General features: G+C 47.7%; 1 protein-coding gene across 1 annotated transcript in view; it reads left to right on the top strand.

Moving 5' to 3' along the window:
• Positions 1–25,506, top strand: part of plxna2 (plexin A2) — a 166,215-nt gene that overhangs the window by 78,983 nt on the left and 61,726 nt on the right. Inside the window, exons 5-7 of the mRNA XM_070967634.1 lie at positions 11,074–11,174; positions 20,245–20,368; positions 23,537–23,690. Coding sequence (XP_070823735.1) covers positions 11,074–11,174; positions 20,245–20,368; positions 23,537–23,690 — 379 coding nt within the window. The remainder of the gene's footprint in view (positions 1–11,073; positions 11,175–20,244; positions 20,369–23,536; positions 23,691–25,506) is intronic.

The raw sequence follows: 25,506 nt of genomic DNA, 5'->3' as shown, positions 1-25,506 counted from the left end.
GTGAATTTGTGTGTTGATGTGTTACTGCACATGTGAATGTGGTTCGCGATGGTCAATTCGGGTGTTCTATTTTGGACTTTAGAGTTCTATTTATATGCACAGAAATCTGTAAATTGCACCATATCATTTACAGATGTGAGTGCCCCAGATCCTCTGTTTACCCGTCTGCCTTTGTTTGTAGTTAATGTTGAGAGAGTAGGACAAGGAGTTCATGTGGAGCCGGTCTGTTTTCAGTCAGAAGCGAATGATAACATTGAACTGTATGTGACAGATATTAGAGAAAATACACACTGTCACTCTTTAAGACGATGAGCAAAGCTGTCCTTAAGATGTGCAAGAACACACACACTCACAGGCAAACATTTATCTATGTATGTGTGCTCGTACATATGCAGACACACATTCGGCCGAAGGAAGAAGATGAATGTGCAGGGGTGGATAACATATCTCTAATGCAATATTTGAGGAAAAATATTAGAAAGAGCACAGGCTAGATAAGGCCAGTGATTTAAGCAGTGTGTGCGCCGACAGCCTGTTGAAATATTACCCTTCTTGCTGACTTGTAAATCGGATATTTGGAGCCAGAAGGATCACATGGTGGTAATAGATAGGGCCACAGAGTGACGGATGAGGCTGCGTGGGGGATTTGGGATGGAAAAACTACACGACAGATGTGTGGTGGACAAATACTGTTACCTACGCTGTGAGTGGAGGCTGCAGCATCCGGAGCTGTTTAAAGTTCATATGTGGAACCCAAAAAAACACTGTATCCCTCAGAGGCAAAACGCTTATTTATTTCACATTTTCCAAAAGCGACTGGGGAGCAGTTAATTTGGCTGCACAGAAGCAGCTGTCGGAGAGTCGTGGGATGAGAGGGAGAGCGAGGCAGAGGGTGGAGGGAGAAGAGAGACGGAGAGAGTGAGACACAAAGGCAGTTTGGGCTCATTATGTTGATTTTTCCTCTTCTGCCAAACAAAAACACCCAGGCACTTTTAGACACACCACTGGAGATCAGTCACTGCTTTCTTTCTTTCTCCTTCTCACCCCACAGAGTTTCTTTATAGGCAAATCTAATATTTTTCTCTTCACTGCAGGAGCGTGTTTGCCCATAGCTTCTGTCACTATATATTTCTTATGGAATCAAATTGGATTAGGCACCATTATGGAGTCTGAGGAGGTCTTTCAGCCTCAGTAATTCTTGTAGACTCTCATTAACGTATCATGAAACTGAAGCCCAGGTGAGGACTATTTTGCATGTGAGACACGGCACACATGTGCACATAAACTGTGCACGCGTGCATTCTTACACTCATGCCCCTCACACATAAACACACACATACACACATGCACTAATTTGTATGTACAAATACGCACCCAGTTTGGGATTACATGAAGTGTCCCTCACCACCTGAGCCTAGTTATCAATGCCCCTCCTCCCTATCTGTCTCTCTTTCTCGTTTACACAGACAAACATTCATCTTGGCACAAACACACACACACACACACACACACACACACACACACACACACACACACTTACACTTTTATGCACAAGCAACAGCCCTGAGAGCAGTGGGGTGTAACCAAACCCTTCATTTGTATGTACATCATGTACACTGGCAGAGACGCCGAGACAAAGAGAACAAACATGCACACACGCACACACACACTGTTACACACAACCACACAAAAAAAAACCCTTACACACTCAGACATGCACTGTGGAGTCCCTCTGTGGATCAGAATTCATTTCTGTCTGCCTTCCCCTCCAAATCAATACCCCCGTTGGTCGACAGACAGCCGTAAGTGTGCCAGGGAGCCTCCCCAAACACACACACGCACGCACACACACACACACACACACACACACACGCCTACACACACGCACATGCCTGTTGATGTGTGATGGCCTCTGCTGCTTCCTTATTAACTCCTCACATGCTGACTGAAGCATACACCTCATTACGGGCTGCATTGACAGTCTGGGATCCCGCTGAGAGACACATACACGTTGGACCGAGACAGACAGGCCAGAGACACATCGGAGGACAAAGAGGTGCGGTGAAGTGACAGACAGCAAGAAGGTCGCACAGACAAGCAGTCCAGACAGGTGGGTAAAAAAATGGGTGAAGACAGGCGGATTGACAGACAAGAAAATCAGCCAAAAAGGCTGCACGCAGACAAGCAAAGACGCAAATAAATATATTAATGAAGGAGACTGGTGTGTTGACAGACATCGCGACCTTGACCGTCATAGACATGGACAGACCGAGAGATGCAGGGGGACAGCAACGAGAAGGCAGGCGTTAAGTGCAACGGTAACTCAGAGTAACATGTTGTTAATTTAGTCTGAAAGACTCACTCGTAGAAACAAACTCACTTATGTGAATTCCGCCTTATATACATTCATTTCCCTGGAGTGATGCTAAGCACACTCCAGCTCCATTCTTCCTCTACTTCAGCCTTTTTACCAGAAGTGACTAAAGATTTTACAACCCACTGCTAATGCTAATGAGTCATATTAAGCTTTGAAGTGGCTGCTTTTCAGACACACTATACCATTAGCATTAGCGCCCAGTTGGTTATGATGTCTGATGGTGGCTGAGTGGAGGCAGAGCTCCAGGTATGAATTCAGCTCGGCAGAAAAAGAAATAGACCTTCATTAGACAGAAAAAAACGCAGTTCAGAGATTCCATTTGCAGTTTTGTATATGTGTAACGTGCAATGTTTTAATATCTGTTAAAGTACCAAAAAGAGGCGTTTGATTGTTCTGAAAATAACAATCAAACGAATCAAATCAAATCTATCTCAGCATACTATGGTATGCCTGTGTAGCACTTTTTATAGCTGCCTTTGCACATCAGTGCGCACACTTACACATACACATTTACAAACACGCACTTTCACAGCGCCCCTGTTCCCGTCTCTTAAATGTCAGTGTGGGCCTTTAAACCAGTTGCCAGTGAGCAAGCAGGGTAGAGGGGGGCTGAGAGTTCAAAGTGGCCAGGCAGCGTGGATGTAATTTCCTCCTTTTAGCCTCCTGACTGAATTACTGAGCAAAGAGGCCACCTCGACTGGGAGCCGCGAACAGGGGAGCGCGAAAGGAGTGGGTTCAGGAGACAGGGGGGCGGACGAGTAGTGCAGGAGACGGGGAGATAAGTGGAAAAGAAAGGCAAGGAAGGGCCGGGGAAAGAGCGGAGGACTTCCAGATCATATCACCAGTATCCATCGTAACATCTTTACCTTGCCTAAGAGCATGCAAACGAGATGTGGAAAGGCGTAAAGGCTGCGGAGGTATCGTTAGCCGTGCTTGACACTGTGCTAATAAGCCAAGCTGTTAAGTCATGCATAAATAAATGATGTGTGTTTTACTGAGGTTATTAGCAGGCACGGCATTCCACTGAGGCTTTTTATTAGGAGGAAGAAATGCAGTTATGGGCCGACAAAGAGAAAGACATCTGAAAATCAGATGTCTCGCATTGCTTTTGTTTTTCTTTAACATCGTTTTTTGGTGTAAGTTATTGAACAGTTCTGGGAGCATTTGAAAGCCGTCGGCACCGGGGGCTTCAGCGGTCTGCAGCATGTACAAAAGCACAGCCGAAGCACACACACACACGCGCGGTCGAAACACACGCAAACACACCCACGTTTTGGTCAAACCTATTCCCCTCCTCTCTTTGCCCAAAAAGAGGATTGAAGCCATACATAATTGATACACTCCTCGCTGTATCGACTGGTTGGATTTTTCATCCTCCTCACTGGTCGATTCCTTCACTCCATTATTTCTATGCTTGCACTCCCTCCACTGCCCCACATCCCCCAGTGACTCCCTCTACTCCTCTAGCCTGTAATACCTAAACACACACACAAACACACACAAACACAGACATTATGATACAGTCCCATCTCCCTCCTCCACCGTCCTCATAGCTCACTGCCCCGCTTTGCCTCTAATCCATACAGTTGGCCATCAGTCCGGGGGACGCTCGCTGAAATCCAATGTTTGTGCAAGTGTGCGGTGTGTGTTCTGCATGGTGTGTGTCCAAAAGCACATCCAAGAGGGAAGCGGGTTTTATCTGTGTTTTTGCACAGGGGCACTGCACAGGGGGAAGCGGATACTTACCACCCAGAGCTGAGAGAGGACGGATAAAATGCTTTAGGGTTTGATGAAATGTATATTTAAAAATGCCGAAAACAAAAGGACTTTTGTAAAATTTTGATGCACTATCTGAGAGGTAGGCTTTACTGTAATAGTGTCCAAAATGTAGAATTTTGAGCAGTAAATGAACGTGTGTTTCAGTCTTCATAGACAGATGTTTGCCTTGAATTAAATAATTAAAGGCGTGGGGCTCCAGAAACGATATGATCTTGAACAATCTGCCACAACTTTGCATGAATTAAATTTTGTCATACAGCAGTAATTCAGCAGATTACCTATTCATAGCATCCTTTCCATTAGTAATTAGATTACAGTGTGTACAGTATGTACTTTATGCTGCGGGGATTGTAGGGACAGTCCAGTGGCGCATGTGTTCTTCGCCTCTGGCACCACGTTGTTTTAAATGAGCAGAAGAAGAGCTTAGCGTGAGCAACAGGAGCCTCTGGGAGAAACACATGAGCGCCACCGACAGAAACTCCCCTCCTCAGATGGTCCTCGGCGCAGAGAGCTGAATTCCACCGCAGACGCCACGACAATGGCAGTTCATCATAAGAAATGTCATGAAAAAAAGGCTGAAGTGTATCATTACCACTTTAAATACACAGTTATCGTCCCCGGGTCAGCGTTAACACATAATGGTCCCCTCAGCCACAGAGTTCAAACTGCGGTCAGGAGGCACACGCCTGACCTGTTCCTCCCCGTCTCTCATGCCTGGCAGTTTGTCTCCGACCAGTCTGTTACTTCTGATGAGCTGCCAGGGACCAGGCCTGCTAATACGAGGTGGAGGCGGGGGTGTCGGTGGGCTACCGATGCTCTTTGGCAGGGGGATTTGGAAACAGCAGCTCTGCTCGATCACACTGTGATAGCTCGCCACAGTCTTAGTGTCAGTGTAGAGCGAGTTAGCGTAGCTGTCTGGGTTGTTGTGTTTGCATTGCAATGCCCCCACCTGCCTCCACCCCCCCTTTCATCCTGTCTTTAAACCCAGCCTTGTGCTGCTGCACTGTCTTGATGTTTTCATTTGACCCAAATCTAGCAGCTCAGGCCAAATCCAATAAAGCAAATGAATGTGTGCGTGCGTGTGTCCTTCTGAGTGTTTCGTCTTTGAGTGGGTGAATAGACGGAGAGGAATGAGGAAAAGATGGGCTGAGGGAGCTGCCTGCGACAATAAAGGTTAAAAGCTTCCATTTTTTCACCAAATCATCTTTAGATTATGGCTGTTTGTAGATGAGACGGGCGGTATCATTTCACTCCGCCTCAGCCTTTTCTCCCTCCCAGGTTTAGCCTCTTAAAATCAATCAGTAATATCTATTCCAAACGCTATCTTGTGTGCTTTAAAATCAGTTTTTCTGAAAACCACCAAGTATAAAAGGGTCTGGCCTTCAGAGAAAGCACTAACACGCATCGGTACTGTATTTCCCATTGAGTTGTCCGAACTTCCATTTATCCAAAACCTATCCTGCATTAGTGCTGCAGACAGCTCTTTAGTAAATGTAATACAGTAGAAGAAAATCAATATTGTGTATTTCTATACAAAACTTGCTTCTCTCAAGCAACTTGTCAGGGAGCCCTCTGACATCTGCTACAAGAACAACAACAAAAACAAGCATTTTAAAAGCAGCTCCGCTCGGCTCGGCGCTGAGCAGAGCAGCAGATAGCAGCAGCGCGTCTCCAGGGGACGAAGGTTGTGCTCGTTTCATGCGTGTGACGGGCAGGATTTTTATGTGCAGCCAGTACGTGCACATGTGGCTGTAATTAATTACTTTTACACGTTCGCGTGTGGAATGTGGGGTTTAAGCCGTCATCAAAGCTCCCAGCTGTTGTGGTGTCTTTGCGCAGTGAACTCGAGGCCTCCGAGGGATCGACACCCGTGCTCCCCCAGCGGCCCCCGTTCTTTCCTTAATCAAGCCGGGTTTAATTGGTGTGAGTCTTGAGGCCTGATTATCCTCAGACTAGCCACAACACTTCAACAGAACCCCTTCACCTCTCCTCTCAGAGCCAGCCAGCCTAACGATGGATATTGATGATCGGGCTGAACCGCCGACTGACCTCAGTCTCATGCTGCAAGAAACACCTAGAAAAGTAATTTATTCTCATTTTCAGCCTTAAAAGTGGTTAAGTAACACCAGAGGGGTCGGCTAGCTCTTGCTTATAATGCAGAGTTGATATTTTCCCAGTGTTTTTGTAGCTGTGAGAGAATGCCATTCTCTGTGGGTGGATGTCAACAAGCTGTATGAGATGGCTCTGCCACAGCACTACAGAGCGGATTTGTTTGGGTCTTAGAGAGTACAGTGGAGGGATTTTGCGAGTTGAGGAAAAGAGGATGAGAAAAGGAGGAGGAGAGAGAGCGAGAAAGAGACAAGGGAGACGTGGCCGCTGTCCTCGGGCATAGCCTCAGCGGGATTACGAGAGCGGATTAGAGAGTGGCCGGCCGGGGAAGCGGCTCAGCCGTCAGTGTGCGGCTCGCCTGGACGCAGGAAACACCGGCTGCAGGGTCACTGTGAGGCTGAAACACTCAGTGGCGTGTAGATTTCATTGGTTTTCATTCATTCAGCAGCAAGTATTTGCTCTGCTTTTGTATCAGGCTCGCTCAAACACACACACACACACACACACACACACACACACACACACACACACACACACACACACACACACACACAGATATACACCCTTCCATACTTTCCCTCTCTCTCTGCTGGAATGGGTATTGTGTTCATGATCGATGTGCCTCATTCCAGTGACGTGGTAGCCTGGCTAGCTCTCATTAAAAATGGATAGGGTGTAGGGGAGCTGCCAGTGTGTGTGTGTGTGTGTGTGTGTGTGTGTGTGTGTGTGTGCATCTATACATGTTTAAAAGGAGGTGTAGGTGGCAGGAAGTCCCAGAGGTGCCAGCTGTTTACCGTGCACTGCTGAAGGTTTGGGAGGGTGGTGGTCGTGGTGGTGGATGTGGGGGTGTTCCTGAGGTCAGAGCCAGGCCTGTTGCCTTGGCAACAGCTTGCAAAATCGCTTCCTCTGCATTACTGGTGACGGTGGGATTTCTCTCTCGCTGTCGCTCGCTCCCGCTCTCTTGCCCAGCACGGCGAGGCACATCTGGCACCGCAGAGACGAGGTCTCACCAGAACACAACACAACGGGCCACTTCCTCTCTGCTCTGCTCTCCCTCGTTCCCTTTTTCTTTTTTCTGTCTTCTTTTCCTGTCCTGCCCCCGTGCCCCCATCCATCAGGGAGGAGCACGGCTGGGTCTCAAGGCAGCGGGGCAGAGGAGCCGAAATGGAGTCAGCACTCACAGGTGGCCAGAAATAACGGCGGAAAGTGCGTACAGTGGGAATTCTTATCCTCTGGCCCTTTTTTCTCTGTATGCTGAAGAGGCAGCAGCACGTCTGCTGTGGGATGCCCACCTCTCTCTCTCTGCCTCCCTGTGACAATACTGTCACCTCCCTGCTTTTTGTTGTTGTTGAAGTTGTTGTTCTCGAGACGCAGCTGCAACAAAAATAAGCTAAATCCATTATTTATAACAGATACACGATGAAAGCTCTCATGTTTGTGGCCCCAAATGGCAGCAAGAGGTGCCAGGTTGAATTTAGAAGACTTCGTTACACCAAAGTCACGTCAGGTTATATTAAGAAATAATGCTTTTCTTCAGAGCAACTTTGTAGTTTTGCATAAAAATCAGGCCCGGTGAAACGTTAAGAGTGTCTGAGTATTAATACTCGCGCTCACATCCCCAGCTATAGGTGTCAGTAACACACACAACACCCTGGCATTAGTGAAGGCTTGGCAGTAATAATGGAAGCTAAAGCCTATTCAGCAAAAGCCTTTGAAATAGAGGAAGCTGTTGTTTTAACCCGCGGCTGTCAGTCAGTCACTCAGGCCGCTCCAGTATGCCACGCCGCCGTAGAGCCTCTGGTTGAATAACCCCCTGCTAAGGTCATCTTAAGTGAGAATTTCATTAGCCTTCATGTACTGGAGCGCCGCGCTCTCTCCTCTCCGACGGCGCTCGTTCGGGTCAGCCGTGGGTGCGAATGCCTTCCCGAGAAGTTGAGGCAGAGAGCAGAGAAAGTTGGAGGCAGCGTCAGATCTCACGCAGCGCTTCTTTGTCTTCCTGGAAAACACGGGAGCAACAATCTGCACATCCGTTATGGCGCTGTGCATGCAAACAAACACACACACACACACACACACGCACACGCACACACAGTGGGAGAAGGGGCTTCATTGTGCAGCCCTGCTGTGTTGAGTGACTGTAGCGTGTGCTGGGCAACAGCTGCTGTGATCCCCCCGCAACCCTCCCTCAACCGGCCCCCTCCTCACTTCCACTACTGGCCCACGCTGGTCTAAACATCAATACACACACACACACACACACACACACACACACACACACACACACACACACACTATACAGAGCGCAGAGATAAACACACTTTCTGTGCTCTCATGTTCGCGCTCACCTGTTTACCTCGCTCTCCTCCTTCCACATCACCCTGCTCCCTTTTTCTTGCTCTCCGTCTGTATCAGCTGACAGCGGGCTGTGTCTGTCTGTCTTTACACACCGCTCCATAAGGGACACCCCCAGCTCCCCCCACACTACTCCCTGACTCCCCCCCCGCTGACAGCTGTCTCCACACTGTAACCCTTTCATGGAGTTGGGCCTCTGTGAAAGTTGCACTCTAAAGTTTCAACAGCCTCGCACATGTTTTGGGAAGGATCTGAAGGCTTTTTCGGGTGAAGAGGGATTCGGAGACTTGAGATGCACACAGACTCAGTCGGCTGTTTCACCCGCCAAATCTCGCTCCTGGTGGGCTTGTTTGTCATCAGCCGCAGCTTCTGCTGCTGATGTGACCTCGTCTGCAGCTCATTACAGCATACCACCTGTTTGTCCCGAAGCTAGGCGAGACACACGCACACACACACACAAATAGAGTTTGTTGAGGTGACGGGGTTAATCTAACAGGAGTGTCGACGGCGGAGCTGCCACACAGCGTAGCGACTGTCAATGTCCCACCGTGTCAATGGTTTTCTTTGTCCCCTGGGCCCGTCTTTCTGTTGCCGCAGGGTTTAGGACCAGGCAGCAGGTGGAGGGTTATTGAGCTTTTAAGGAGCGAAGACAAAACAGATGAAATACACAGGCTGAAACACGTATAGCTCAGAGTTTTCAGGGCAGCTGACAGTTTTGCCGACTCTAACTTTTCAGTGGCCGCGCAATATCAGGCGCATGCTGTCTGTGTTTTTTTTTATTTGATTCATTGTAATAAAAGAAAAACCTTTGATGGACACCCAGCTGTTATCTCTTCCTAGCTGACAGTTCATTCCAGCCCACGGTGCTAACAGCAATTAATATCACCCAGTTGTGGGCAATTTGCACAGGATTCGAAAAACACTTAAATGGTGTTATTTGCACCTTTCATTCACTCCCCCACGTTCTGCAGAGGAGCCACTTATTAGGCATTGATCTGAGCCCGAGGTTGGGAGCTGAGCAGGGCACACACTGTCAGAGTCTGCTGTCATTATCCAACAAGGCAATTGCCAGGAAATTGAAAGACAGACAGGACTGAAAATTAATCTGTGTCAGACTCTGAAATACACTTTATCAGCGTGCCTCCGCGGTGGTTTTGTGTCGCATTATGCGGCAGCGCGTGTGCGTTTGCGCCCGCCGACACGGCGGGATGCAGGTGTGAGCGAGGCAGCCCCGCGGGACGCTTAAAGACACACAGACACACGCTGACCTCCGGATCGCACAGTCCTCAGGGCTGCACAAACAGACTGAGGGCCATGTGGCGGTGCAGAACCTTGCCTGGCAGACGGACAGACGCAGCTAGATTCACACAAACACACACTTATATGTAAGTGGCAGCAGGATGGTGCGTGTTTTGTAGCTGGGAACGGGCGCACAGCGGCTCAGCTGACACGCAGCCTTTGTGCTTCCCACATATGTAAATTCTCAACCCTGTTTTTGTGGAAGTTTAATGTCAATTGCGTAAGCGCGTAAGCAGAAGGATGTTTGTTCTTCATTCAAATGATCGTAGTCCAACGGCCATGTGTGGATTAGTGTGGATTCGTGGGTGTGGAGTGTGTTTGCTTTGCGCTGAAAGTGCTTATTCAAATTCTTCACTGTTTACACATTCAGCACGTTTCGCTTTGAAAAACCATTTTTACAACGTTCATTCACATTTCTGAATGTACACAACAACATTAAGAGCTGCTCCAGTTTTTCAGCCATCTATTTGTTTAATAGAGTTGATCTTTACGTACACTTGCTCTTAGTGGTAATGGTCCATTTCCTGCTGCAGTTACACTTCTCTAAAGTCTGCCCTGCCGTTCTTAATAATCACTTTTCATGACACATTTTACATTTCTTTAATCAAACTGGACTTTGCACATGCTGTTGAGACAAGCGGCTGTCACTGCTCCTCCATGTGTAGGTGTGTTTGCACAGGCTCCACTTTGGTGGACAGATGCCCTGATGCAGACAAGAGCCCATTGATGGCAGAGAAACAGCTTTCTCTGGCCAACTGATCCCACCTGCTCGCCACTGTTTCTTTGGCTGCAGATAAAGGCAACAGTTGCCTGTGCAGTTGACATCTCACGTCGACATACGGGGCCGCAGTGCACCCAGACGTTTGAGGCACATCGTCCTGTACATCAGGTCAACATGAAACATTGATGTCATTGTGATGTACACATGGGGATGAATCATGTATAACATTGTGCAGAATTATCATATTTAAACGTTGGCTATGAAGGAGGAGGTTCGTTTTCCTTGTTTTTGTTGGATCTGTGTGATATCAGTCGTCTGCTTGTGTGTGAGCGTTCCTTTAGTGCACACACACACAAACACACACACACACCCACTCATTTTGTGCATAATGTTTGTCATGCCGCACCGTGACCCTGACCTTTTCATGTGCTTTCAGATTACCCAAGTTCCCATCGAGTCCTGTGAGCAGTACGGGACCTGTGGGGAGTGTTTGAGCTCTGGAGACCCCCACTGCGGCTGGTGTGTCCTGCACAACATGTGAGTATCCCTCGATCGTCGTCCAGTCAGTTTACAGATACTGTACATGCAAGATTTTGTTAAACATCACCCAAAAGGGCAATCAGACAGGCAAGTTTTCTCCGAATGTTTATCTGAGCTCAGTTGGAGTCTGAGGAGAGGAGACAGTGTCTCTCTGGAAACAGAAAGTTGTGCCTCAGAGGTGCAGAGCTGGTTCAGAGCTACTTGCCGCAGCCATAGTGACTGCTGTCCTGCTCTGATATATGTTGATATTAACAGAAAATGAATCTTCAGTCTGTGTATGCTTACAGGGATTTGAAATGACAAGAACGGATATGGAAAAATAGAAGATATGACCAGTTCTCCTGCATAGAGCTGTCATTTATGCATCTGAATGTTTAATGGGCATGGTCCAGTACTGCTGGAGCTAAGCTATGGTGTTATGCATGTTCTGAGAGAGTTAGGGGGCATTTAACTCCCTGTGTAACAATAGCAGCCACACAAATAAGCACAGAAGTCATGAGTGACACCTGCTGGAGCTGCAACATTACTGCAACAGGTCAAACTTCTAGAAAGCCAGAAAGGAGGGAAAAAACAGATAGAAAAATATAAAAAGAGCCTGAATAAACATGTATTTGTATTGTTTTTTTTTTTTGCAATGAGACTTTCATTTAGGTATCGACTTAAGTGACGTGAAATGACTGAGAGAGCGGAGAGGCATTCTCCATCTCTCCCTCTTTGTTTCTGAAGCAGTTCTTCTTAGCTGCCATGTCTTGAATTCCCCACTTACGGCCCCTCCTAAATGCAGCCCCTCTCTCTAAAGGTATAGCTGAATATTTGTGTGTGTCAGAGCCCCGCCGCAATCATCATTATCGTGATGGCGGCCCCTGCAAAGTGCACTTAAAGTAATTTACATCACTCCAAAGCTAGGACAGGACAAATAATTGCCTAGTGACAAGGTAATTCAGCATGTGCCTGTGCGGAGGTGTGGGAGGGGCCGGCGAAAGCCCTGTATTCTCTGCAGTTTGCGTGCCTTCACACAGGGATCATTTACCACAACATTAGCCTCCGTGCTAGGCTGTTAATCATGTGCTTTTGTGTCGCTTTGGTAGGGAATGGAGTAAGTCACGTTAGCAGGAATATGACTCCACACCGTGTCAGAGATGGTGGTCCTAAAAGGTGAATGGGCTGTTATAGTGAAGGCAGCTGTGAGGAGGAAACAGCTGTTTGGTGTGTAAATATCATCTCGAGCGTGTGTGTGTGTGTGTGTGTGTGTGTGTGTGTGTGTGTGTGTGTGTGTGTGTGTGTGTGTGTGTATGTGTGTGTGTGTGTGTGTGTGTGTCTGGGCTCACATCTGAATGAGTGCGTGCACATGAGTTCAATTTTTGTGTACATGCACAAACACTTGTGTGGACCGCTGTACTGTACTGTGGGGAGAAAAGGTCAGCCCCCCACCCACCCACCGATTTGTGTCAGATCAGCCATCTGTTCTCTGAACACAGCAGACCCTCGTGCCACCTGTCTCTGGCCCTAAAACCCCTTTCTCTGTCCTGACCCTGCGATGAGTGTGGCAGGACCCCTGTCAGCCCCGCCTGAGTCACTGCAGAGAGGAAGAGAAGTTAAAAGGAGAGTAGTTAGTTCTTGCTGCTGCTTATAATAAACCAAAAAATAAATAAATATTGGAATATTGACAAAAATACACCTGAATGAGGTGCAAAAGTTGGCAAATGGAAAAGAAAAGATGCAATAAAGACTGACGGAAACAGACTTTGTAATCCACCTTGACATAGCAGTACCTGACTGAGCTTCTTCCACTGCGGACAAAGCAATCATGACACACTGCCACTCACAATTACACACCTCTCCTGCAAAGAAATCCCAAAATACAATGCATAAAAAGAGCTGGGGGGCCTCGGGTGCACATAACTCTGGTTCAAGTCCAGACGGCAGCTGATGCCTTTGTATGTGAGACGCAGCAATCAAATGTGATGACTTGTCAGAATTGCAAGTGCTCAATTAATTATGTAATCTTGTTCCTTTATAGAGTTAAGTCCTATAGATCTCCAGTAGATGGAAATGGACACTTGATTGACCCAGAAGTTCAGACATTTACACCTGATTTTAAAGGCAAGCAAAGTCAAATTCGATAATAGGTGTAATGGCATCAGTGAGCATGAGGTCTGCGTGAATGTGCAGCATAACGAGAGCAGAAGGAAGTCTCTGTCGAATACCGCTGGAGAAAAGCAGCTGCGCCCTTCTGGTGAAGAGCTCCCATCATCCCACACACCCAAAATTACATTTGTTGCCAGCCATGGTGCCGTCCACAGCTGCGATCACTGCCGCTTCCCTCTGCCCCCTCCGTTCCTCCACTTCTTATCATCCATCCCTAAGCCATTGTTGATTTTAGAAATTCTTTCCCCCCTTTCCCACGTTTGCGTGCACCCCCCCTCACAGCGAAGCTAGCGTCTAAGCTATGCCGCTCATCTCCTCTCAGCTCAGCGCGGCTCACTGCCGCGGCGGCTCCCATTTAGACGTTCTTCCCTCTGGAATAAGCTCTTCCACACTCCAGAGATGGTTGGCTTGCCACACATAAACACCCCTCGCTTTGATCACCCCCCCCGCCTTCCTTTTACAGCTGCCATCCACAATATCCATCCTCTTTTCTTCTCCTCCAAACACTGCGTCCCCCCCTCCCCTTTTCTTTACGTTTGTGTGTATGCTCATTGAAGTGCGCCATTCTAAGGTGGCTAATTGGGTACATAGGAGGACATTAGCTTGGTTTGTGATGATGAGGAGATGGAGAGAATGTGAGGGAGGGAGAGGGAGGCGCTGAGCCAGCCAGGAGTGGCGTCTCTGTCTTCCCTGGCTTTCTACTCTCTTTCTTCTTCCTCTGATTCAGTGTGGTGTGAGACTCTAAACTCCTTTAATTACCAGCAGCTGCTAGGCATCCACTGAATGCATGAAGAATGAAGAGGGGGGGATAAGAATGAAGGCAAGAGAATGAGAGAGGGAGAGCGCGTTTGATGTTGCACACTCATCGGCCCACAAAACCGAGCAGCATTTTGATTGCGGCTCAAAGGGAGCTCATCATCTCGAGCGCTCTTCAGTCGCAGTCCTGTGAATGGGTGGTTCAGCCGCCGTCTGACCACAATCCAAAAACACCACGCTACGGCGGCGCTTCCTCTCATGTCGCTCTCTCTCTCTCGGCCGGCTTCTCGTCGTCGTTAGATTAGCTCTCTAATCATGTCCAAAAGAGGCTTTTCCGTTTCAGAATGTCCCACGTCGCTCTGTTCTCCCTCCATCTTCTCAGCTTTGCTCCGAAATTCCAGGAGAGGATGAAACGTTGCATTGAGATTTGTCAGGATTAGTCTGAGTTCTGTCCAAGGGGCTGAGACAGGACAGGTGGTCCGGCACCAAGGTCAGCAGTTAACCAGAAGAGCCAGTAGTACGAGTATTTATCATAAGAAGTGACTGATGGTGTAGTTATGTAATATGTGCACGAGAAATTCTGTTCAGTATGTCAAAACCAGCGCGAGGTTGTTGTGTGGATGACAGCTTAGGGCTATTGGTGTAGTAGGCCCCAGCAGAGAGTGAGTCAGCATTCGAGGGCTGCTCTGAGCAGAATAACATATCACTACTACACTCTGATACTGCATTGTATTGTACTGTCAGTCTGCATGTGGCTGAACTGCTCAGATCTGTTTCAGCAGCAGCCCACGCAGCAGCCTGAATGGCACAGCTGTCCACATTTCACAAATCTGCGTTACCAGCTTAAATGCCGTCAGATGATTTGTTTGGCGTCCTGGCCGGAGCGCGTCACACGGGTGCGCTTTGTCAACGGGAGTGAGCCGGGTTTGGGCCGCGGCCAGTTCTTCAACACAGTAATGTTATGTTGGAATACGATCCCAGGATTTAAGAGAAGGAAAGGAGGAGACGGGAAATAGTCATTTGTATTGTTGCAGAGTGATGCTGCTTTTTCTCTTTTGTCTCCGAACATTAAAACCAGACAGTACAGACCTATTTTCACAACTACGGCTGCTTTCTTTAGTCTGTTTGTTAATGCGGCGTGTTCATCACCGTGCTGCGAATGACACCGACCATAAAACGTTCTGTAATTTACCAGCGGCGTCAACAATTAGCCCAGCAATGAGAATGGCTGCTTCAGCCCATTGTGGATGTCAGACCGTGCGTCTAATGGCCGACTCATCAGCCGCAGCCACAGCCACAGTTAGCAGTCAGAGGGAAGCTGCATCCGTCTTCCCAATTGTGCTTAATGAGATATCGATCACGAACATGCAGGTCTGTCAATATTTCCATAGATTCCTCGCACATAGAGCGAATACAGGTTGGCTACATGAGGGTTGAAGTATTGCACCGGCGTTTTATGTTTGAGATGCTTCCATCGCTGCGCCGCTTCCTTTGCCTTTTGTTCCATTTTTCTCTCTCTGCTCAGCCCACCACAGTAAAGCTATAGCTTGACGCAGAGCACCGAGCAATTGTCCCTTAAATCTTTTTCTCTCTTCATCTCCCCTCTCTTTCTTATTTCCGTTAAACGGAGACTGACACACTTTGGTTTTCATGGGCCATATATGTGTGTCCATGTTTCTGCGAGTGTGTTTAACCGTTTTTTACACCACAATAGCTCCTCCATCTGTGAGACGATGAGTGAACGGGTTGTGGCCACGCTGCGCTGTGTGTCCTGCTGGCGCTGTCCTGCAGTGACATTATCAGTCGCCACAGGAGACACGCTATGGGTTGCAGTGGTTGGTTTGACCCCTGACATGAACTTTGGGTTTCAAACTGCGCCCTCACATGCCAAACCAAGCCCACACAGCAACTTGAGCTGGTGAAGTTTACCATCTGTGAGCTGGTTTGAAATAGAAAGCCCTTCTTTTTTCTTCTTCTTTTTTTTTATTCCTCCTTTCGTGCCTCCTGTGGTCTGCATTTAAATGGATATTCTCACAGTTTAGGGATGCAGCAGTAAGAAACAAATGCCCTGAATCACTCAGTGTGAGGCAGTATGTGTAGGCAGCCCTGCATGCACATCACCGCTCATCTAATGACTCCTCTTTTCATGTTAGGGAGCCGAAGTCCCGGTGCAGTCACTCTTCATACATGTTTACATTAACATGTCTTTATTATCATGTCTTTCTGCAGAATGCCCTGACTTGAGCTCCGCTCAACCAATCAAACCATGCCAGTGATTCTCTAACATAATGTGCTCCCACTTAAGACAACCAAAGCTTTATTAAGCACCATCAAATATTCAATATACACTGAGTTCAGTACCTACATCTGCCCATCCTACTCCTTTCCACCCCCCACCCTGCTACCAAAGCATCTCTGCTCTCCTCTCATTTTCCTTTCTGCGTGGTGTTTTGTGGTCTGTCTCCAGCGAGGGAAGGAAGGTGATTTTAAAATGGCTCCCCCTCTGTTCTCCCCTCCTGTTTTTAAACACGGTGCTCACAGCTCGAGCTGCAATCAGACAGGCCTTCACACTTTCACTGAAGTCCTCAGATGTGGTAAGGGAGGGGGAGGAGGGATAGAAGAACAGACATCTTTGCCTGTCGCCTGCCTCTCCTGCTCTGCTGTCAAGGCCAGGATGTGTGTGTGTGTGTGTGCGTGCGTGCGTGCGTGCGTGCGTGCGTGCGTGCGTGCGTGCGTGCGTGCGTGCGTGCGTGCGTGTGTGTGTGCGTGTGTGCCAAGGTGTGCATAAATGTGTGAAGGGCTTAGTGCGACGGCCTGTGTGTTATAATGCATGTGTACAGTATGTGTCTGTGCACGCTCGTGATGCACGTGGAGTGTGTGCAGTAATTCTTTGTGGCTGCGGTCCCTTACAGGGGGGAAGTGCCTGTGTGTTTTAGTGTGTATGTGCGATTGGGTGTGTGTATCCATACGGCTGGGTGTCTATCAAAGCTTGGCACAGCAGAGATGACAGTGTAATTGCCTGTCTAGGGCAGCAGAATACGAAGCAGTCTTTGGCAGAACGGACCCTGAGGTCTGGCCTTGCACTCCCGCGCTGTAAAAGGCGCTTCCACAGCCTCGCGACACTACAAATAACACCGCACATTAGATATAGGCTGTGGAATTAGATTATATATATTGTGTCAAGGCTTCATTTGCACCTCAGAGCTCCAGCTTCAACAGTTCAGCCCACACAGCCTGCCGCAGGAGAAAACAATATGCTCTCCTCTGCGTTTTTCGGCGTCTGGTTTTTGTTTTTTTTGTTTCCCCACTCACCTTACGTGACTGCTTCAAATGCTATCTGCCACTTACAGCCACAGTCATGCCTTGCATTGGAGTTGTAGATGCCACAGAGGAGTAATGATGCAAGCAGCTACTTCAGCACCACGGACAGAGCTACGGAGCACCCAGGCCGACTGCCTGCAGCGGCCGCTGGAGGGGACATATCTGCTCGCTGCTTATTACAGGAGACAGGCTGAAAGGACTGCATGCATGTGTGCTGTCAGTTTGTGCATACACATGGCAGCATGCACACGTGTGTTCCCGTTTGTGAGTATGTGTTTGCGTGTGTGTTTCTTTCTCCTAACACCTAATTTCTCCATGTGAGGCCCCCCACCCTCTAGGAATGTGAGTGATGGAGCACAAAGCATCTGTGGAGCTGCTGAGTGACAGGCCAGGGCCAGACGGGGGATGAGGGGAGGGGGTCAGGAGGGGGAATATGAGGAAGGCAGGATTCTAGTCAACACTCAGTGGCATGCACTTCAGCTAATGAGAGAGGCAAGGGGTCAGCTTCTAACTACACAGAGATAATGGCTATCTCCTGAAACCATGGCAACAGCAGCCATCCTCCACCCCCTTGCTGCGCTCTCATCTTACTTCACCCCACTGAAATGATTTTTTTTTTTTTAAATCACACTGACGAAAATCAATGCGGGCCTTTTTGTCAGCTAATGACCGTCCAGGTTTTTGTATCCGTACCCATACAGCTCGGAGACATGCATAAAACATTGTGCCGCCACCGCCGCACACACCTGAGAGCGCGTGAAGTGTCGTTTTCTGCTGCCGTCGCGGATGCAGAAGAAGCACCAAATTGCAGACGGAATAACGCCTTGCCTGAGAAAGGTGTGCTTGTTTTCAGCTTTGGATGGAGTGAGACAAGGGGGGGAGACTTGGACAGAGAGGGGTGAGAGAGAAAAATGTGGCAAATGCAGCATTAATGGAGTCAAATGTGTAACACAAGAGAATTCACATCAGGAGTAACAATAAAAATGTCACATTTAAAATGTAAAGATGATGTAGAGTTTCATGAAGGGGGAAGCAGGTAATCATTTTAAAAAGAAAAAAAAGTTCAACCCTGCCACATTGCCCCCCTTTCCCAGTGGGAGATTCACACTACTACACTAATTCTACACTTTCCTGCTCTCTAAAATCCTGAGGGAGCGTTGCGCATATGAGTGTTTGTACGCGTGTGTGTGCCTGGTGCGTCGGCGAGCGTGTGTGTGTGCGTGAACCTCGGCGTGCTTGTGCCTGTTCATGTGAGTCTGCTGGAAATGGCTTGAACTCCTGACAACATAATTACACACAGAGGCTGTGGATGAAGATGTAGCTTAGAGTCAGGATGGGTGAGTGTGTGGTTAAGAAGCATGATATGAGGGCTCTAACACACACACCGCCACGCGCACCCACGCACCGCACGAGCACCAGAAATCAGCAGCCAGGAGAGAACGGACGGGGCTCGCAGTGGCGCATCAGCACCATGGACAGCGGCTGACCCATCGGAGTCCAATTAGAGCTGCTGTGACCAGACAGCCAGTTAGCAGACAGACTGCTGGGTGGGATGAGGATAGAGAGCCTTTGGTGTAATGGGCTGGAGGGAACACGCAGTATTAATAAGAAGGAGGAGAAGTGCTGAGTTTTAATGAGGGTTGTGGCGGGTTGTGGGGGTGTCGTGTGATACTTGATGCACTGTCTGACCATTAAGATCTCTTATGAGTGAGCACCGTGTAATTTGCACTTGTTATGTGTCCAAAGTTATGCAGTGATTGAAGGATGTAATTTGGGTATGTAGTGCTTAGCGCTGTGGCGTCGTAGGTTTTTTGTTAGTTTGGTGCATCACATTGTAAATTACCCACCAAAGGCAGCGCTTCCACTGCCGGTGCCACTTGTTCCTCTGCTTTATTGGGAATGTGTGCGCTATTTTGCAAGACTTTCAGAGCTGCATGTCCTAGAAGCCAGTTGTTATTGAGGTTAGGAGTGCCATAAACTGTGCATTTTCACAAGAGTGAGCTTTTCTTTGCAACTTTTAAAGCAATCCAACAAAAGTGTTTCGAATGATGTGCTCAGTATGCCATATGCTTTGGACTGGCAACGACAACATCACTTAACACGACTTACATTTACAGCCTTAATCAGCAGAAAACAAATAAATCTACGTGACTAACACAGACGGCACGAAAACTGAGAGAGGAGAGGGAAGGAGCCCAAAGCAGCAGCTGCTGATGAGCTAGTTGTTGGCCAGTCCAGACGTCTTATGATAAAGCTGCTGGATCAAAAGGTGGATAATATGCATTTCTATTAATTCTAATGTACCCATACATGTCCAGTCGAGGTCGGGCTGATTAAAGATGCTGTTAACATGAGCAGTCTTGTAAAATATACATTCCTCTCCCTTATTGTGCAGACACATCAGGTCGAGGAGACACTGTGTTTGCTCTTTGGATTTGTGACATTTCATCTTCCCTCTGTCGTTGCGTAGGGTTTTCATTTCTGTCACAACACCGGCAATTTGTCTTCTGTCCAAATAAAACAGTCATGTAGTGTTGACAGTGCAGCATTTATGGAAACATGAGTGTTCATTTCTATCACCATTGTTATTGCTTCATTGTTTTTATACCTTTTCTCTACTTTTCATTTTCTTTCCTATTAGAACTTTGGCACCTCTTTGTCCTATAATTTATTCATTCAGGGGGTTACTCATGTCTTACTTATAACTTTGATAGCAATCTAATCTAATTTTCTTTTCCTGAGAGCTATAATGCCTCCCCTTTTCTTCTGCTTTATGGTCCTGTTTAAAGAGAAATAGCAGTAACTCCCCTCTCCCTCCTTGTCCCTCGTCCTCTCTGCTCAGCTGTTCTCAGAAGAACCGGTGTGAACGTGCGGATGAGCCGTACCGTTTCGCCGCCTCCCTCAACCAGTGCGTGAAGGCCACCGTCTACCCGGACAGCATCGCCGTGTCAGAGCCCAGCGTACCTGTAAGTTTACACACACGCATGCCTACATACAGCGCACGCACGCACACAGAAAGCACCAAACACCTGCGAGCTCAACCACAACTTGCACGCATTACAATGAAAAATTATCCTCCATTTACATATTCCCTACCCACGTACAGAGGCAGAAGATTTAAATGATCCCACATAGCAGTTTGCCTAGTCTTGATTGTGGTTGATGCATAAACATTAGATGGGAAGGTTCATAAGAGCTCTGTGTGGGCGTTTCAGCGTGCATATGCTCACTTGGTACAGAGCAGTCAATATGTGTGCCAAGACATGTTTGCGTGGGTGGGTGTGTAGGTGTTAAAGTTGTCCGAGTGCAGCTGAGTACAGTGCAGCATTTCCACATGGACTGAGCGAAAACAGGCAGTTGGAAGGCTCTGCCTGGCCAAGTTCTGGGGAGTGCTGCACATGCACACGTGTTGACACATATTTAAGGTCTTTAAATACCCACGCTGCTAAAGGGTCAGTTCATCCAAAGCGCAAAAGAGAACGCATTTTTCAGTCTATCTATCTATCAGTCTGATCGGCTTTAGTTTGGACAGTTGCGCAGATGAGACGTGTGCAGATGGTGTTGCTCTAAACGTGCAGCTGAGCTGTTGTTTAGTGGTGCTTTATGAGCTCAGTACAAGAGTGAACTGGCACACTTTGGCATACTTTCATTGAATATATTTCCAGGTGAAATTTTGGCATTTTGTTCCCACAAACCACATCTAACTAATCTCTATTGTAATGGATGATGACAGACCAAACTACAACAGACTTCTCCAGACCTCTTCAAATTATACCCTGGTTTGATACTCGACACAAGCACATGTTTTTTAACTTATATTTTGGGCAAGATGACCCTTTAGTCTAACCGGTTAATAGCGCATTTATGTGGCGTCGGAATAATCGGAAAAATGAGTCCCCGACGTGGAAAAGTTCACGTGAACGGCCCCTCAAGTCTGTGGTGGAAATTCTTGTGTGCTGGAGCGAGGAGTTCACCAGGAGTTCGCATTTCGGATGTCTTCAGCAGAAGGATTTATTGCATCAAGGAGAAGCAGAGCAGGACAATGTCAACAAGTGAACCACGATAGTGAGACACAAAGTACCCAGTATGTCCTTTTTACCAGTGTCATGTTTCTCCATTCTGCTCCTTCAATTATTCCCTATCATGCATATTCTATACCTGTCTCCTACATATATGTGTGCTATTCTATTAGATAAACAGATCTAAACTTTAGCTCCTACCATGCCTGCCTTTGTCCTGATGTACACCCCACTTGCTGAGGACACTTTGACCTAAGTCCTTCTTAAAGATGTGAATACTTGGACAGTCCTCCTCGAATGGTACTTTTATGCACACTTTATCTATAAGACCTTGACGGAGACGGAGCCAATGATGGATGGATTGACATACATTAGTTAGTGAAGTCATTTATTAGCATCAACCCTGATGAATGCAATACAGCTTGTTTGTAGCATCCGTGTTGTTTCCAGATTACAACTTGAAAGTTCACGAGCTGACAAAGCTGGAAGAACGACTTCCCATCTCAGGACCATCTGAGGAGCACGTTCATCCACAAAAAACATCCTAAAAATTCAGTGAATGTGCCAGGAGCTCTGGCGGTGACTCACCCTGCATCGCCTGATATCTCATCCCGGAACTCGCCCTCGGTGGACCTCGCCAGCAACGGGGTCGCCTCACCAGAGCGTCCACAAAAACACTGTCACCATGACAACGCAGCCTCTTCACGTGGGCACCGGCAGCGATAGGAACACAGAAAAAACGATCAAATTACCTTTATTAAAACTCTGCCACCAATTAGGCTGGTCGCCACTGCCAAGCTGCGAAAAACACTCACCGGCATCGTCAGGGAGGACAAGAGAACAAAAAGAGCAAAGGCTTAGCACTCTGAAACGAGCCCGCTCTCTGCGGCAGCCTCGTGTTTGTGTCGGCGCGTCAGTGCGCGCGTGGGCACGAGCGCATCCGGAGTGTTTATCTGTATATGTGTGTCTTGACAGAACGATGAGAGCTAATTAATGTGAGAGGTTACTCTGGGAATTCTGCATTGAACAAAAGACATTGATTGCTTTGATTGCTGTAATCAAGGATCTCTCTGACACACCTCGGAGTGAAGCAACACAAACATGGTGAAAGTGAAACAGGGGAAGACGAGAGGTCCTCAGCAGGAGAGGAAAAAAAAAAAAATCATCCATCCTCTCAATGGGTACCAGAGTAAGCCAGCTAACGAGGGAGGCAGTGTAGTCAGCTACTGAGACCGTCAGCATCTCTTGAAAGGCCTACAGTTAAGCTGCTCAGCTGCCTTGCCTGTCCCAGTAGCCCCGCGGTGTTTAGTGAGAGGCAGATAAAACAAAGAGAAACTTCAAACAGTATGGCCCAAAAATAACAGCTAATGGAACAAGGCTGCGAAATGCCATGGTGATAATTATCCAGGCTGCCTCTCTTGGCTGGAGAGCCAGATCACACACCCTGCGCACAGAATGCATTTATTTATAGGCAGAGCAGCTGAATGCTCCAGCCCCGGTGTCACTGCTCTCCAGAGGACGACTTCAAACGCCTCCGTGTGCATCTGCATGTGTGGGGTACATATTGCATATGTGCTGCATATTGTTTGTGAGTGTGGGTGTGGGTTTTTTCGGGGGGTTTTGCATGTGTTTCGTGTGTCCTGGAGAGGGATGGAGAAAGAGGAAACAAAAATAGAATTGGCCAAGTTTTCCTGTTTCCTGTTTGAATCTGTTCGTCTCTGGAATATATTCTGCAAACCAGTGGAAGATTTAGATGGAAACACAGGCTCTTTTTTTCTATCATGGTGTTGATAACATTTCTCAGACATGGCAACATTTCTTGGCAAAGTGGACGGACAGCTTTGCCAGCCGCAGCGCGTTCTTCTTACGTTCTGTTTGGAGCTCTGCTTGAATGTGTTGCACATTTTCCATCACCTGTCGTGTCTCGTCTTCAACCAAAGATGCAAGTGCTAAAGACATTAGGGACGTGCAACCTCACTTTTTTTCTCCACTGTCTTGGTAAATATAACATTGCTGCATAATGTAGCTTTGCATCAGATATGCAGATATTAGAATTTGACGCCCACCGCTTTGTCACATCACATAAACACTGCTGTCATGTCGCCCTTTGTGCAGCTGCTGGTGAAGGTGAGCCACGTTCCAGACCTTTCTGCGGGCATCACCTGCTCCTTCGGCAACCTGACGGAGGTGGAGGGGCAGGTTAATGGCAACCAGATACTCTGTGTGTCTCCTGCTGCCAAGGATGTCCCCCTCATCCCCACTGACCAAGGTAGACACAGCAAGCAGACACACACCTTTTACCGTCCACTGCACGCAAAATGATTGGTTTGCTTCTGAGCAGGGATAGTGTCGTCCACAGTGCACTGATCTGACCAGATGACAACCTTTTCACCTCTAAACACAGTCTTTGTAGGATTCTTATTTGTTCCTCTCTTTCTTGAGCTGACTGTTCATCGGCACGTACGCACACTCCTTTTTGACTCAACACTCCTAGTTTAAGCAGGTACCATCTATATAACAAGCTCCCACTGATCCAGCATCAGTTGTCTGGCTGTGAAGTGTGCTACGCGTGAGGCCGGGCCCCATTAGAGCTGATGGGGGATCAGACTGAGGTCCCCCGGCCTGTGGCTGAGCTGCAGCTCACCACATTACAACCCTCAGGTAGAGCTAATAGGCAGTGGTCTAACATGCAGCTTCAATCAGCCGGGGGACGATTTAGCTGAAGGGATGACAGGGAAGCTGATGTGGTGGATTAGTGTCTTAGCAGAGCCGAGGTTCAGGGAGCTGGTCTGTTGTTTTCTTCTGAGCGAGAGCTTCTAAAGACACAAAAGCAAACTTAAAATAAATAATTACCATAACTCATCAAAGTCATGAACTCTATTAAAGCAGAGGTCGAAAGGTACCACCAGCCATTTTTATCTCATCTCATGAAATCTAGAGAACATTGAGGAGAACATATATAAACACTGCCTCAGACAAATTTCAGGTCCAGGAATAAAGATATGCTAATCACCTCTAATATACTATTCATAGAAATCTCATGACCTTTCAAGCATTCCTCCAGCGCACCTCCATAAATATGCCACAGCGGATCTGGCATTCATTTATTTGCACACATATATATTATTATGAATACTAACACCTGTTGTTTGACAATAAATACCTGTTGTTTGCGAGCCAAGATGGCTGCAGGGTGACAAAACCAAACACCCTGAATAATATATTATGTGCAGTGTGTGAAAATGACTGTGTGTTTTGGGGGTCTGGTAATCCTCCTCCCTGTGAGTAAATGACAGCCCTGTTTGCCCAGAGCTCCCACGGGGAGTGGTGCATCAGGCACTAATATGAATGTTCTCCCCTAGGTAAATGTCAGCCAATCCCCCGCCGTAAGCCCTCCCTCCATCCATCCATCTAGCCAGCCATCCATCCTACCACTCCTCTCTCTCTATCCCCCTCCTCCTCCCCCCTTCTGACCACCGTCCCAGTTCATCCCTCCTCTTTTGTTGCCTCTTCCAGCTGTTTATACCTCCATTTTTGCTCCACATCAATTCCCCTGAGGCCTCCTCCTGCAGACCTCCCCACTATCCTCCTCCATCTCCCGTCCTCTAGCAAGCCCTTCTATCTGTTGCACATCAACATCAACCATGCAGTGGCAATGACCTGAGGAGAGCAGAGGAGAGGAAGAAATGAGATTAAATGCGCAGAAGAGGGAAAAATAAAAGAGAAATTTAGCATAAAACTGTGAGGACACTGGGCTGATGTTGAGCTTGAAAAAAAAAAAAGAAAAGAGCTGGCACTCCTCTGTGCTAAGGAAAAATAAAATCCTACAGGAGGTTTTGTGTGGACAGTAACTCTGTATCACTTTGTTCGCCAGATCCTGTGAGATAAATGTGCAATGGTAGAAGTCAGCTATGAGCCTCGCCTGCCTGCTGCACAGAGTCTGAAACAGAGCCTGATTCCCAACAGGTGCTGCGGAGAGAACAGGGCACGGAGGGTCATTCGAGCCTCCTACACACTGAATGTCATCTGAAATTCAGGCTGTTTTACACATACACATATACAAACACACACGCACACACACATAT

The sequence above is a fragment of the Chaetodon trifascialis genome, chromosome 8 (genome assembly GCF_039877785.1).
Source record: "Chaetodon trifascialis isolate fChaTrf1 chromosome 8, fChaTrf1.hap1, whole genome shotgun sequence".
Lineage (NCBI taxonomy): Eukaryota > Metazoa > Chordata > Actinopteri > Chaetodontiformes > Chaetodontidae > Chaetodon > Chaetodon trifascialis.
Note: the sequence above shows the minus strand (reverse complement) of the source record. Positions and strands in the feature narration are given on the sequence as shown.